At 45.7% G+C, this 16,138-nt stretch overlaps 1 protein-coding gene across 1 annotated transcript in view; it reads right to left on the reverse strand.

Moving 5' to 3' along the window:
- Positions 1 to 16,138, reverse strand: part of LOC137337941 (uncharacterized) — a 104,925-nt gene that overhangs the window by 15,401 nt on the left and 73,386 nt on the right. Inside the window, exons 18-20 of the mRNA XM_068001779.1 lie at positions 15,219 to 15,311; positions 11,545 to 11,663; positions 5,669 to 5,804 (exon numbers count right to left, since the gene is read on the reverse strand). Of these exons, the coding sequence (XP_067857880.1) occupies positions 5,669 to 5,804; positions 11,545 to 11,663; positions 15,219 to 15,311 (348 nt within the window). The remainder of the gene's footprint in view (positions 1 to 5,668; positions 5,805 to 11,544; positions 11,664 to 15,218; positions 15,312 to 16,138) is intronic.

A 16,138-nucleotide genomic window follows, 5' to 3' on the forward strand; every position in this document is an offset into this window, starting at 1 on the left:
GCCATCCTACAACTCATCCGCTTCATCCTGGATCACAATGTCTTCACCTTCGATAACCAGTTCTTTACCCAAACACACGGATCAGCCATGGGGACCAAATTCGCACCCCAATACGCCAACATTTTCATGCACAAGTTCGAGCAGGACTTCTTCACTGCACAGGACCTCCAACCAACGCTTTACACCAGATACATCGACGACATTTTCTTTCTATGGACCCACGGCGAAGAATCACTAAAGAGACTACACGATAACATCAACAAGTTCCATCCCACCATCAAGTTCACCATGGACTACTCCTCAGAATCAGTTTCTTTCGTGGACACACGAATCTCCATCAAAGACGGGCACCTCAGCACCTCACTCTACCGCAAGCCCATGGACAACCTCACGATGCTCCACTTTTCCAGCTTCCACCCTAACCACGTCAAAGAGGCCATCCCCTATGGACAGGCCCTGCGAATACACAGGATCTGCTTAGACGAGGAGGAACGCGATGGACACCTACAGACGCTGAAAGACGCCCTCGTAAGAACGGGATATGACGCTCGACTCATCGATCGACAGTTCCGACGGGCCACAGCGAAAAATCGCATAGACCTCCTCAGAACGGGACGCAACCAACAGAGTACCCTTCGTCGTCCAGTACTTCCCCGGAGCGGAGAAACTACGCCATGTTCTCCGCAGCCTTCAACATGTCTTCAATGACGACGAACACCTCGCTATGGCCATCCCCACACCTCCACTACTCGCCTTTAAACAGCCACCCAACCTCAAACAGACCATCGTTCGCAGCAAATTACCCAGCTTTCAGGAGAACAGCGTCCACGACACCACACAACCCTGCCACGGTAACCTCTGCAAGACATGCCAGATCATCGACACAGATACCACCATCACACGAGAGGACACCACCCACCAGGTGCATGGTTCATACTCCTGTGACTCGGCCAATGTTGTCTACCTCATACGTTGCAGGAAAGGATGCCCCAGAGCATGGTACATTGGCGAGACCATGCAGACGCTGCGACAACGGATGAACGGACACCGCGCAACAATCGCCAGACAGGAGGGTTCCCTCCCAGTCGGGGAACACTTCAGCAGTCAAGGACATTCAGCCACCGACCTTCGGGTAAGCATACACCAAGGCGGCCTTCGAGACACACGACAACGCAAAATCGTCGAGCAGAAATTGATAGCCAAGTTCCGCACCCATGAGGACGGCCTCAACCGGAATCTTGGGTTAATGTCACGCTACACGTTACCCCACCAGCGAGCAAATGTTATCTGTTTTTAATATAACGGGTCAATTGCTGTCTTTTCCTTCCGGATGTTTCTATGTTTCTGCCTCTCTCTCTCTGTTTTTTTTTGTTGTTTTGTTCTGGCCACTTGTATATTCGGTGGCCCTGTAGGTAACACCTATCTGTCTGAACACTTTGGTTGCCTTGGCAACGGGCAGTTGGAAAGACTATCAGAATCACCAGGTATTGTTCTGTGATTTATAAATGCGAGAGGTTCGAGGATTTCTTGACATTCACCTGAGGAAGGAGGAAGCCTCCGAAAGCTTGTGAATTTTAAAATAAAATTGTTGGACTATAACTTGGTGTTGTAAAATTGTTTACAATTTATAAGTCACTGATAAGGCCTCAGCTAGAGTATTGTGTCGAATTCTGGGCACCACACTTTAGTGAGGATATCAAGGCCTTGGGGACGTTGCAGGGGAGATTTCCCAGAATGATTCCAGGGATGAGGGACTTCAGTTATTTGCAGAGACTAGAGAAGTTGGGATTGTTCTTCATAGAGCAGAGACGGTTAAGGGAAGATTTAATGCAGGTGTTCAAAATTCTGAGGCGTTTTAATAGAGTAGATAGGGAGAAACTGTCTTCACTGGTAGGAGGGTCGGTAACCAGAGAACATAGATTTAAGATAATTGGGAAAAAATCCATGGGGGAAATGAGGAGAAATTGTTATATCCCCAACAAGTTGTTATGAATTGGAATGCAATACCTGACAGGATGGTGGAAGCAGATTAAATAGTAACTTTCAAAAGGCAATTGGATTTTTTTTTTATTCGTTGATGGGATGTAGGCATCACTGGCAAGGCCAGCATTTATTGCCCATCCCTAATTGCCCTTGAGAAGGTGGTGGTGAGCCGCCTTCTTGAACCGCTGCAGTTCCTGTGCTGAAGGTTCTCCCACAGTGCTGTTAGGAAGGGAGTTCCAGGATTTTGACCCAGCAACGATGAAGGAACGGCGATATATTTCCAAGTCGGGTTGGTATGTGACTTGAAGGGGAACGTGCAGGTGGTGTTCCCATGCCTGCTGTCCTTGTCCTTCTAGGTGTTAGAGGTCATGGGTTTGGGAGGTGCTGTCAAAGGCAAAGCAGTTATAACAGGAGATTTTAATTTTCACATAGACTGGGAGAAACAAAACAGTTTAAGTTGTAAATGCAATGAATTTCTAGAGTGTATTCAGGACAGTTTTCTGAAACAATGCGGTAAATGTGAACAGCAAGCCGGAAAGGGAGCAGGGGGATGATTTCCGGGTGGGAAACACGGACAGTAAGTGCGCAGATCACGACCTTACTGAGGGCCATCAATGGCACTTCCAGGTTTCGCATCCGTCAGCCAGCGTAATTGACAGGTTGGCTGCCTGTTGGCAGTGAAAGGAACTGCACATCAGAGTGGGGGGTGAGAGGGAGAGAGAGATCATCGGGATTTGAAAAAATCAGAGGGGGGGAGGTGGGGGGACATAGACGACATCAGGGGGACAGCAAGGATTGGGAATCGGGGGAGGTCAGCAAGGATTATGGATCGGGGGAGGTCAGAAAGGATCGGGGGGTCATCATGGATCGAGGATCAGGGGGTCATCATGGATCGGGGATTAGGGGGGTCATCATGGATCGGGGATTAGGGGGGTCATCATGGATCGGGGATCGGGGTGTCATCATGGATCGGGGATCGGGGGGTCATCATGGATCGAGGATCGGGGGGTCATCATGGATCGGGGATTAGGGGGGTCATCATGGATTGGGGATCGGGGGGTCATCATGGATCGGGGATCGGGGTGTCATCATGGATCGGGGATTAGGGGGGTCATCATGGATCGGGGATCGGGGTGTCATCATGGATCGGGGATCGGGGGAGGTCATCGTGGATTGGGGATCGGGGGGTCATCGTGGATCGGGGATCAGGGGAGGTCATCGTGGATCGGGGATCGGGGGGTCATCATGGATCGGGGATCGGGGGTCATCATGGATTGGGGATCGGGGGAGGTCATCATGGATCGGGGATGGTGGGGGTCATCATGGATTGGGGATCATGGGGGTCATCATGGATCAGGGATTGGTGAGGTCATCAAGGATCGGGGATCATGGGGGTCAGCAAGGATTGGTGATTGGTGAGGTCATCATGGATCAGGGATCGTGGGGGTCATCATGGATCGGGGATTGGTGAGGTCATCATGGATCGGGAATCGTGGGGGTCATCAAGGATCATTGATCGTGGGGGTCAGCAAGGATCGGTGATCGTGGGGGTCAGCAAGGATCGGTGATCGTGGGGGTCAGCAAGGATCGGTGATCGTGGGGGTCAGCAAGGCTCTGTGATTGTGGGGGTCAGCAAGGATCGGTGATCGTGGGGGTCAGCAAGGATCAGGGGAATCAGCAAGGATCGGGAATCGGGGGGGGAGGGGGTCAGCCAGCGACGACATCGGAGAATCCAATCAACAACGGAGAGCGGGGGGAGATGGGTCCAGCATTGGAGGGTGGGTCCACCATCAGGGAATGGGAGGGTCGGCCGATTGCAGGGTTCCTATCAGCCATGTGAGCTTGTTGGGCCTGGATGAAGCACTCCTGCTCCTCCGGGCCGACAAGCAGTGCAATAAAGATATTCATCTCATGGATTAGACCCTTCGCACCTGCTTCAACCTGACATGAATGAGAAGTGATGGGAAACCCGAACAGGTATGGTTAAATTCATTTTAATTGTACAATACACAAACTATTAAGTACGTCAAATATCTCAATGAGGTACATTGCCCTTTTAAGTATCAGCCCACTGGGGGGCGGGTCTTCCTGGTATCTGCTCTCCACACGTGTTCAATATTAGTTAAAAAAAATAGTTATGGAGGAAATAATGGGATTTAGGATAAATAAGTCTCCAGGACCTGATGGTATCCACTCCAGGGACAAGTGGTGTTCCCCAGGGATCTGTTCTGCGGCCTCAACTTTTCACCATATTTATTAGTGACTTGGATGAAGGAATAGAGAGTTGTATAACCAAGTTTGGAAGTGACACTAAATTAGGACAGTAAGTAGTGCAGATGGGAGCAGGAAGTTGCAAAGGGACACGGATAGATTAAGTGAGTGGGCAAAACTATGGAAGATGGAGTTTAATGTGGGCAAGTGTGAGGTCATCCATTTTGGATGAGAAGGACAAATCGGAATATTTTCGCAATGGTGAGATACTAGGAACTGTAGAGGAGCAAAGAGATTTCAGAATCCAAATACATTTAAAGCTGGTAGACGGGTACAAAAACAATCAAAAGGCAAATGGAATGTTGGCCTTTATCTCAAGGGAGTGGATTACAATGGGGAGGAAGTCATGCTTCAGTTGCATAAAGCCTTGGTCAGACCGAATCTGGAGTACTGCGTTCAGTTTTGGGCACTGCACCTCATTAAGGATACAGTGACCTTGTAGGGGATGCAGCGCAGATTCACCAGATTGATACTGGGGCTTAGAGGGTTAAATTGTGAGGACAGGTTGCATAAACTTGGTTTGTATTCCTTTGAGTATTGAAGATTGAGAGATGATCTGATCGAGGTGGTTAAAATGTTAAATGGATTCGATAGGGTGGGTACAGAGACACTATTTCCTCAAGAACGAGGGGACATAATCTTAAATTTAGAGCCAGGTCATTTAGGAGGGAAATCAGGAAGTAGTTTTTCACATAAAGGGGAGAAATCTGGTATTCTCTCCCCCAAAAAGCTTTGGATGCTGGGACAATTGCAGCTTTCAAGACTGAGATTAATAGATTTTTGTTAGGTAAGTGTATCAAGGGATATGGAGCTACGGCAGGTAAATTAAGTTGAGGTACAGATCAGCCATATTCTAACTGAATGGTGGAGTAGGCTGGAGGGGCTGAATGGCCAACTCCTGTTTCTATATTCCTATAATGTGATCACATTGGACATTACAAGGATTGGAAAGATTATAAAAACCTAAACAAAATTGCAAGTTTTAAGAGGACCAGCTTTATGTGCTTGAGAAGTTTTGTCAGAGTGGGATGGCAAGTTTGAATCTGGCGAGGGGAGTGGAGGAACTCAGTGTGGGCGGGGGGGGAAATCAGCGAAGGTTGTAGAAAAGAAAGGAAAAGAAAGGGGCTTTGAGATAGATAAAAACACTGCTGTAGAGGCACAAGGGATATCACAAAGCTAAATGAGGGAACTATGAAAAAGAATATGGGTCAATGTTCCAAAGACTTGGAGTTAGGGTTGAATAATATGTACATGAATGCACAAATAATTCATAACTAAACTGGAGATTTGGAAACATTAATAAATATGGATCAATACTATTTAGTACCTATAACAGATACATAAAGTGAAATAATGGAAACAGATTTTCATGTTCTAATACATTGAATACATGCAAAATAAAAGAAATAAATACCTTTTCCTTCATTTCTTCAATATTGTTCAGACAGTAAACTTGCTCTAGAAGTTGTTTCAGAGATTGTACAAGTCCTTCCTTGAACAATTTGTGCAGCTTTTCTTCAGCAAGTGGAAGCCGTTTTTTGCCCATGTACCTGTAAAAAGAATAATATTTGTTATACAGAGTACACAAGTTCAGTAGGTTTTGTTTCCTCCAAAGGAAATGTGGAATAGATTGGCAGAAAGTTGAAAAAAAATCAACTTTTCTCTAGGTTTGGAAAGAGAGGATCTATCTGACAACTGTTGTAGAATCGTAGAAATTACAGTACAGAAGGAATGCCATTTGGCCAGTGCCAGTACTAGCTCTTCATATCCGATTCTCTTTTAATTGGTGTTATAGACCCTGCCTTATTAGCCATTTATGGGAAAGCATTTCATGCTCTGTGCACAACATTTTCCTTCAACTTTTCCTCTTTGTTCCTCTATTGATAATCCTGAATCTATTCCCACTTCGTTACCGGCCCTGACATCACACCCACCGTTATCAGGTGGGAGATTAAAAATGTTATACAAATGCTTCTGCATCTTCTTTCAGGAGACGACAACATGTAATGGCCTTGAGGGTCAGGACAAAAGGGGTGGTCCTCTAACCTTAGGCCTTTCAGAAAGAGGTGATGAAACTCCTGGGGAGGCAGACAGAGAAGCTGTCAATGATAGAGAAATTAGAGGGCCTCTGCCAGCTGGAGAATTACTTGGATAATGTGTTGTTTTTGCTTCTCCTGCTGTAGTTGCTCAGGCAATTTTCCTGCAAGCAAGCTCTTGTTATCCCTTCTTCGGCAACTCACAAAATCTTTGCTTTTCTGCCAACCATTTCAACCTCTTCCTCTCCTTCTCCAGGTGAAACACAGCAAGAAGCAATAGAGCAGGAGGAGGAAGATGTGCCAAGTCACTGGCTTTAGGGAAACTCCTCTCCGCGCCCCCCACCCCCGCCCACCTCCCAATAATCTGACCCATGCCATCATTCATCTTTTCCCACTCACCAGTCCAGATAGATGCACCTGGGGGATACAGATAGTAGGAATGAGGGGACTGAAATGGGAGAAGCAAAGAGCATAAGGGAGCCAAAGGAGCAAGGAAGGGAAGAGGAACCTGATGTTGCTGAATGGAACATATATGTACCTCATCTCCATTTACCTGCCTTTGTTCAATATCCCTTGCTACCCTTACCCAACAAAAATCTATCGATCTCCTTCTTGAAAATTTCAATTGTCCCAGCATTCACAAAACTCAGGAGATATCAGCCCCCTTGGCTAATAGGCCTGAGGACTTTGATCTCTGGGGTCCTGCTCTGAAAAGGATGCTTCACGGTGTCGGCCGTGGCTCAGAGCTATAGAAACGCAAATCTTTCTTTTCTTTTATGAGCATCACACATATGTGGGGGCACTGAGAATGATCTGCCAGCATGTAACAGGGTAATGGTAGAGTCCACTGCCATCCTAAACTGCACCATAAGGGAACCTTATCAGCACCACAGTACCCTTGAGTGTGTGGCAGCTCCTTACACATCTGGAGCTGTCCCTCCCCCAACATAAAGGCCCAAAGACCAGTGAGTGTGTTCTCCATGGATGCAGAGACAGTTGGCCTTGAGGCCTTGGGAGACAGATTGGAGAACAGTGTCTTCTGGCCACCACCTCATGAGGCCAGGACCCAGAGTAGCATATCTGAGGACTTCCAGGATCTTACTGGAACCATTAATTCAGCCCTGGATCTGAAAATTGAGCAGCCAGAAACAAGGCCCGATATCTGTGGCATGGCAGGAGTCTGCTGACATGATGCTGCTGGATCTCAGGTGGCAGCATATTGGAGCACTCCAGCCAGCCCTCTCAGATACCCGCACACGGCACTCAGGAGGCGGAGTCAGTTTGCCTCGGCAGCAGCAACAGAATCGCAACCTGCGGTAGGCCCTTCCCAGGACTCAGGTGTCTGAGATGAGGGCCATCTCAGTGTCTAGTTTGTAGTCAGTTACCTCTTTCACCCTGGTCCTCAGAAAGCAACTGGAAGGAGCACCAGATTATGCGGGGCACCAACGGAAATCAGGCCATTAGGATGGAATAAGCGCCCACAACAGGGACAATGGTGATAAACATTTGAGGAATGTCCTTTACTAATTATGTCTGACAGCATCTGTGTCAGCTGGCTGAATTTGGAACAATCCAAGAGAGTGCTCCAGGATGGGGCACCGAGGCAAACGCAGAGGAGTGGAACCACACATTTGGTCTACTTAGGCGGTCTGCAGTAGTTAATCAGCAGAAAAGGTCTTCATAGTAATCTGGGTGTGGATTGCTTTTGCAGCCAGTTAGGGATATTGTCTGCCTCCTCTTAGCATTGCTGCTGCTCTGCATAATGTTTGGTTGCACCTAGCTCACCTTCCCCCTCACAGGCAGTGATGGTCAGGCCTTTTGACAAGTTAAGATTAATTAGGATGCTGCACGATATGCCTGTGCATAAGACACTCTTTTGAGTATTCTGCAGAAACGCCCCCACCCCGCGAATGATCCAGGCACTGGATGCGACCCTTGAGTTTTACATTGGTGTGCTCAATGACCACGTGGGTGACATGATTGACTTCACTGTAATGTAGCTTAGCAGGTGTAGAAGGCATCTGCACAGGTTTCACAAATCAAGGTAATGAGAGGCAGGCCTTGTTGCCCAGCAGACACTGAGATACTTGCCTATCTGGATGAAAGAGTGCTGATAGGGTAGACTGCTTTAACACAAAGGCATCAGCTGCTGCCAGCAAACCAAGCAGTCACATGCAGGATGCTGTGCTGTTTGTTACAAAAGAGGTGCACATTCAGAGAATGCGACCCATTTCTGTTTACAGAATTTAATGGATTTTTTTTTATTCGTTCATGGGATGTGGGTGTCGCTGGCGAGGCCGGCATTTATTGCCCATCCCTAATTGCCCTTGAGAAGGTGGTGGTGAGCCGCATTCTTGAACTGCTGCAGTCCGTGTGGTGAAGGTTCTCCCACAGTGCTGTTAGGAAGGGAGTTCCAGGATTTTGACCCAGCTACGATGAAGGAACGGCGATATGTTTCCAAGTTGGGATGGTGTGTGACTTGGAGAGGAACGTACAGGTGCTGTTGTTCTCATGTACCTGCTGCTCTTGTCCTTCTAGGTGGTAGAGGTCACGGGTTTGGGAGGTGCTGTCGAAGAAGCCTTGGCGAGTTGCTGCAGTGCATCCTGTGGATGGTACACACTGCAGCCACTGTGCGCCGGTGGTGAAGGAAGTGAATGTTTAGGGTGGTGGATGGGGTGCCAATCAAGCGGGCTGCTTTGTCCTGGATGGTGTCGAGCTTCTTGAGTGTTATTGGAGCTGCACTCATCCAGGCAAGTGGAGCATGTTCCATCACACTCCTGACTTGTGCCTTGTAGATGGTGGAAAGGCTTTGGGGAGTCAGGAGGTGAGTCACTCGCTGCAGAATACCCAGCCTCTGACCTGCTCTCGTAGCCACAGTATTTATATGGCTGGTCCAGTTAAGTTTCTGATCAATGGTGACCCCCAGGATGTTGATGGTGGGGGATTCGGCGATGGTAATGCCGTTGAATGTCAAGGGGAGGTGGCTGGACTCTCTCTTTTTGGAGATGGTCATTTCCTGGCACTTGTCTGGCACGAATGTTACTTGCCACTTATGAGCCCAAGCCTGGATGTTGTCCAGGTCTTGCTGCATGCTGGCTCGGACTGCTTCATTATTTGAGGGGTTTCAAATGGAACTGAACACTGTGCAATCATCAGCGAACATCCCCATTTCTGAACTTATGATGGAAGGAAGGTCATTGATGAAGCAGCTGAAGATGGTTGGGCCTCGGACACTGTCTTGAGGAACTCCAGCAGCAATGGCCTGTGGCTGAGATGATTGGCCTCCAACAACCACTACCATCTTCCTTTGTGCTAGGTATGACTCCAGCCACTGGAGAGTTTTCCCCCTGATTCCCATTGATTTCAGTTTTACTAGGGCTCCTTGATGACACACTCGGTCAAATGCTGCCTTGATGTCAAGGGCAGTCTCTCTCACCTCATCTCTGGAATTCAGCTCTTTTGTCCATGTTTGGACCAAGGCTGTAATGAGGTCTGGAGCCGAGTGGTCCTGGCGGAACCCAAACTGAGCATCGGTAAGTAGGTTATTGGTAAGTGCCGCTTGATAGCACTGTCGACGACACCTTCCATCACTTTGCTGATGATTGAGAGTAGACTGATGGGACGGTAATTGGCTGGATTGGATTTGTCCTGCTTTTTGTGGACAGGACGTACCTGGGCAATTTTCCACTTTGTCGGGTAGATGCCAGTGTTGTCGCTGTACTGGAACAGCTTGGCTAGAGGCACAGCTAGTTCTGGAGCACAAGTCTTCAGCACTACAGCCGGGATGTTGTTGGGGCCCTTGGCCTTTGCTGTATCCAGGGCACTCAGCCGTTTCTTGATATCACGTGGAGTGAAGCGAATTGGCTGAAGACTGGCTTCTGTGATGGTGGGGATATCGGAAGGCGGCCGAGATGTATCATCCACTCGGCACTTCTGGCTGAACTTGGTTGCAAACGCTTCAGCCTTGTCTTTTGCACTCACGTGCTGGACTCCGCCATCGTTGAGGATGGGGATGTTTACAGAGCCTCCTCCTCCCGTTCGTTGTTTAATTGTCTAAAGATGGGACCTGGAAGGTTTACATGTGTACCATCTATAACTCATTGCACTTTGGGAAAACCAGGCACTCTGTAAAAGTTTATAGCCCTGCCATTTTTCTGCCAGGAAGACGTTGTGAAACTGGCCTACCTTTTCAAACAAGGCATCAGTCACCTGTTGTATGCAGGTCGGCAGTGAACACTGAATTATGTCCATGAATTCCCCTGAACCATCCTGGAAAGATCCAGTGCAAAAGAATTGAGGGCTGAGGTGGCTGTAACAGTCTTTGGGAGAGCAGTTTGAACAGTGGAGGTGGACTAGAGATCACCTAAGGTTTCCTTACTGAAGAGTAGTCTTTTCATGCACAGCTCCTGGATGAGTTCTTGGTGGGAGCACCAGGGTCAGTACACTCTGGCTGCTGAGTAGTGGCTGGATTGTTTCATTTTCCTCCTCTGACATCTAACATGCCTTAATTTGTTGCATTTCTTCTCTTCCTCTTACTGTCATAAACAAGGGGCCTCCAATGGGGAAACCCATGTTGCTGCCTTTGCAGTGGGTTTAGGTGAAAATTAAATTTGGACTCCAGAGATTTTTGCAGAGGCAGGTGAAGGCCAGGTCAGTAACTGTACGGTGGACAAATTGGTGCTGAAATGAAAGAGTAGCAAGCAAAAGTTTGAATCCAGGAATTGTCCTCTTAAAAAAGCATTTCCACCTTTATCATAAAAACAGAAAATGTTGGAGAAGCTGGACGGAAGTTCTGACGAAATGTCTTCGACCTGAAACGTTAACTCTGTTTCTTTCTCCACAGATGCTACCTGACTCCCTGAGCTTCTCCAACATTTTCTGTTTTTATTTCAGATTTCCAGCATCTGCAGTATTTTGCTTTTGATTTGTTCCACCTTTATCAGTTGACCCTGGCAAGCAAGTAGCCAAATAGTTGAAATGGGAGAAAATTCAGGCAGGCTGTGTTATGGGCGTACTTTCCACCCCATCCTATATTTCCCTGCGTGCTCCGCCCAGGTGATGATTTACGCCCAGGCAGTAAAGATAAAAATCTATCCCAGTACGTGGAATAGAGAGAAAGAGGGAGAGCAGGAAATACCTTAAAGAGTGGTAATTTCAACATCAAAGAGAAAATAAATTGCACTTAAACTCCTTTATTATGCAATTCATCGAGAGTTACAGACGTTAAAAAAATTCTGTCTTTGAATGCACTTACCAGTCAATGGCTCCATCCAATTCCCTTTCCGCTGCCAGGCGAACAAGGCTTTGCATTTTGTCAATGTCTTTTTCAAGATTTATGGCAAGAAATTTGCTAAGATCATTAATGGCACATTCCTGTGGGCAAAAAGATCTTGAACAGCTTCTGTAAAATTATGTGACAATGGTAAAAAAAAACTGTGACTGCTGAAATAAAAACAGAAATGACTAGAATACACACAGCTCCATCAATATTGGAAAATAGATGGAGCAGATTTTCCTGTTACTGCAAAGTGTTGCTAGGTGGTATGCGGACAGTGTGCAAGGTTGCACAGTCAACTGGTTGGGACAGGCATGATGGGCCTCATGTCTTTTCTTGCTCTTCTTTTCTGATGTTAATATGTTGGAACTGATACAGGAAGACAGGAGGAACTGTTTCTTTGATCCTTTCCTTTCTTGACTTGATATTGACTCTCACTGTGGTGCTATTCCATGGTCACTGGTCACTCTCGAGTACATTCCTCAAGCTCAAGTAGTGGCCACTATCCATTTGTGAGCTTTGACAGTGAGTGTTTGTATGTTATCTATTTGTGGAGGACAACACTACGCGGCTCAATCTTGTCTGCACCCAGTGTCCACACGTGTACAATACTTCCAATCGGACACTGCATATCAATCAGGAGTGGAAAAACCTTGGACAATTTCCTCTTACTAACCCAGAGCCACCACAGAGAATTATAATGCTACTACTGCTGCTGTCACTGAATTAACACAGACCAGAGGTGGAATCAGACACCTTCTTGGGTTGTATGGCTCAGAGGCTTTACTCAGTGACAGCTAGGAGAGCCCTTTTATAGATCTGGCCAAACAAAGAGGTGGGAAAAATCATGTGTAACGATCAGAGTATAAATATGCTAACTGTTATTATGAAGAGCCACATAATGGGTTTAATAAGAAAGAATCTGAGTTTATAAAACATCTTTCATATCCTCAAGATATCTAAAAGCGCTTCACAACCAATTAAGTACTTTTAAAGTGTAGTCACTGTTGTAATGTAATAATAGCCTATAAACAGATTTTTGAAAAGTGCCAGCTTTTCTTCTTGCAGATTCTGACGGTGCTTCTGTGTATTTCCAGCATTTTCTGTTTTTATTGTAGAACTACAGGGTTTATCCCTGGACAATGCTTCACTGGTTAGGGCCACAACTTGGGAGAATCAGCACCATAGTGTTGTAGCCCTATTTGCATTCTCGGGTGGTGAGACTTCATGCTGGATGCACAGGCTTGCTGAATTTGCTCTTATATGTTTCCTATAGCTGATAGTGTTACCAAACATAGTAATTCTTATTTTCTGAATAATGTACATCTGCATTAAGAATTAATATGGATGTAATCCAAAATACTTTTACGATAGGGTTTGAGAAGCCCCTTTAAGTAACAAATTATACAAAAATGGGGAAAAAAGGTTAACGGACAAAACGGTGCATCGAGGAAGACAGAAGCCTTCAGAAACGACAGGATCTTTCTATTTTACAAATGCTGAATAGGTCAATATATGTCTCATCACATTAGGTTATTAAGAAAGAAAACATTTGTAAAGTTTGTAAAATTTCTAGTAAGGTATGTGTAACTTATTAAATAAAACTTAAATAGATTATTGCCAAAAAATTCATTCCTTTTTGGGGTAGAAATAAAACATTCTGGGAGTAGAGGAGCCAGAAATTGGGGAAGAACTCATCTCTGCCGGGTTTCTGCCCCTTGCTGATTTCCATGTGAGCTTCTGATGGAAGGGCGTGGAAGCTTTTTCCACCCATTCGCCCCTCCCCCACCCTCACTCCCCATACTGACATCAGTTTTAACGACAGGTCTGCCAGAATCCCAGGTTCTCCTGGAAATCCTACCATTTGCGCCATGTGTACAGCCAGCAGTACGGACAACTGCAGGAAGCACAGGGCTGTATGTGGATCTCACAATGTCATTTTCAAACGCCCAATGGATCCCAGAGGGATTGATTCCCATTTGAACATGGGGCCCACCTGCAAGGGGGCGTTGGCACAACATTTTTATAGTATGTCCGAGCGTGCCCCTGAGCTCTTGCACCCGACATATTCAATTGACATTGGTGGGATTATTCAATGTTCAATCAATACAGAAATACTCTGATATATAGGAAAGAACAACAATCTGAGTTGCATCAGTGTATCATAGCTCAAAGGTCATGTGTTTGTTAGGAGTGGTTAAATGGGGCAGAAGGCATGGAACTGTGAGGGAGTGGGGACCCTGCTTTGTGCTGAGAGCCAGCGAATGACCTGGGGTTGGGCAAAGTAGTGGGCCTGAGATTGTCTGTACATGGGGGTTATCTTGATGCGTCGGAGCATTTGTGGGGTGGAGAGGATGGGAATACAGGTCAAATGGAAGCTGTAGTGTGGAAGCACTAGGGGCAACGTGAAGTCACATAGTACTAGGGGGTGTGGAGGGACTGAGGCCTAGGAGCATGGGGAAGGTCAGTGTCTGGAAGAATGGCGGGTTGGGGTATGTGACCATGTGAAAAATATGGAGAGTGGAAAAAAATGAGACTGAGAGAGAAAACAGAAAGAGAAACCATGTGAGCATTTGATTCTTCCTACTCCGTTCCAAATAACCCTGCAAGCCAATGCTCTAATAGGTAGGGGTGTCCCAGCTGGACAAGCATCGTGAAACTTACTAGTGCTTTATTCTGATAGCATGCATGCTATTAGCTGCTCAAATTTCAGCAGTACTGTGAGTACATGGGGGCCTATAAGATTCGATTCTGCCAATTTGCACCCAAGCTCTCTAGTCTTAGGTAAATAGGGCACATCTCTCTAGGGAGAGAGGGTACACTCCCTGTTGGGCAAACAGAAACTCTACCTATGATTTTACAGTAGCTTGGTTACACCTCCAAACTTCTTTCACAAGTCATGTATCCGGAAAACATTCACTGCTTTGGTGCGTATTCCATCTTTCTAAGGATGTATCTATGACCAGAGAGTACTGGGGTACCTGTATCATATTGTTCATGTATTGCCACCATTGGGAGCCTCTACTACAAGTCCTGATCTTCACTCACCCTTTTCCACAACAGAATTAGCTTCCCACCATACTGTCATCATCTAAAAACATCGGCACACCAGGCTCCAAAATCTCAACAGCATTTTAAAATGTAGCATTCTTACTGGGAAAAGTAAAGTTTACTTGTTATTTCCCAACAATATTACAAAGTTGTACTTTATTGAAAGAATTGTTTAAAAATGTGGCCTTCTGTCACATACACCCATTAACTTAAGAATATAAGGGGAATGCTTTGGAATTCCTGACCCATGCACAGAGGGCACATTGGGAAACTTCTTATACTCAGTCCGTGATTTTCTGTCCATTAATTTTAATAGACAGAAGATCTCGGGCCTGGGGTGTGCAATGTCACAATTTGAGCTTTGGCATGCGCAGGGAGCACATAAATGGAAAATCTACCCATGATTTTACACCCATGGAGGGCTGGATTTTCCTGAGCCCACCTCTACAGGTTTGAGATGGGACTTACACCAGCCACCATGACCCCGCTATCATCCCAGTCCTGTTTCGTGGACTGTACATTTATGCGCATTTGATTTCTTTGGCAATTTTCAGAATCGTGACATCAAAACAAACTTAGATTACAATGTAAAGCATAAATACCTTATACTCCTCCATTATTTTTCTAGTTTTACCCAAGAAATTTGTGAAGTCAGGCATCTTGAGGCATCCAAATGCAATATCATACAGCTTTACCTGTACAGACATGAAATAAATTACATGTATGATTGCTTTTTTTACTCATAATTGAAAGTTTTATCTTTCGTGTATGTCTGTAACACCTTTCAAAGGAATCACTGCTAAAGTGAGGCTTCAGGGGTGTCAAATAATCACTTATCTGTTAGTTACCAATCAAATACCTGATTGATTACATCTGAATTAATCAAAATTAGTCAAATTACCAATGAGGAAGAATTAAACAGCAGAAAATAATCATATCTCTCCATTTTTTTAAAGTTATCATTCACCAACCAGCATGCATCACAAAAGTGACCAATCAAATCACTCAAATCATTTCTTCATCCTGTTGCTGGACATGAATTTTCCTATTTCACTCAGGATAGGCTATAGAGCTAGAAATAACATGTAAAACAAAACAAACCAATAAAAATCCCCTCGTTTAAAAAGAACAAAACTTAGGCAATAAATTGTTTATTTAATGCTAGAAATGCCTGCAGAAACATTTCTCCACATTGGTCTGCCCTAATGTTTGGAGGCTGGAGCTTGAATTAAGTTTTTTACCTAGTTCTTGGATGCTGGGGATGACTGGGTACTATGGTCAAACTTCATGTGTGTGTATGTGAGAGACATATCATATAAACGTACAAACATACGAATTAAGAGCTGGAGTAGGCCATTCGGCCCCTCGAGCCTACTCTGCCATTTTATAAGATCATGGCTAATCTGATTGTGACCTCAACCCAACTTTCCCGTCTATCTATTATAACCTTTGACTCCCTTGTTAATCAGGAATCTATCTAACTCAGCCTTAAAAATATTCAATGACCCTGCCTCCACCGCTC

This window comes from Heptranchias perlo, chromosome 1, assembly GCF_035084215.1.
Source record: "Heptranchias perlo isolate sHepPer1 chromosome 1, sHepPer1.hap1, whole genome shotgun sequence".
Lineage (NCBI taxonomy): Eukaryota > Metazoa > Chordata > Chondrichthyes > Hexanchiformes > Hexanchidae > Heptranchias > Heptranchias perlo.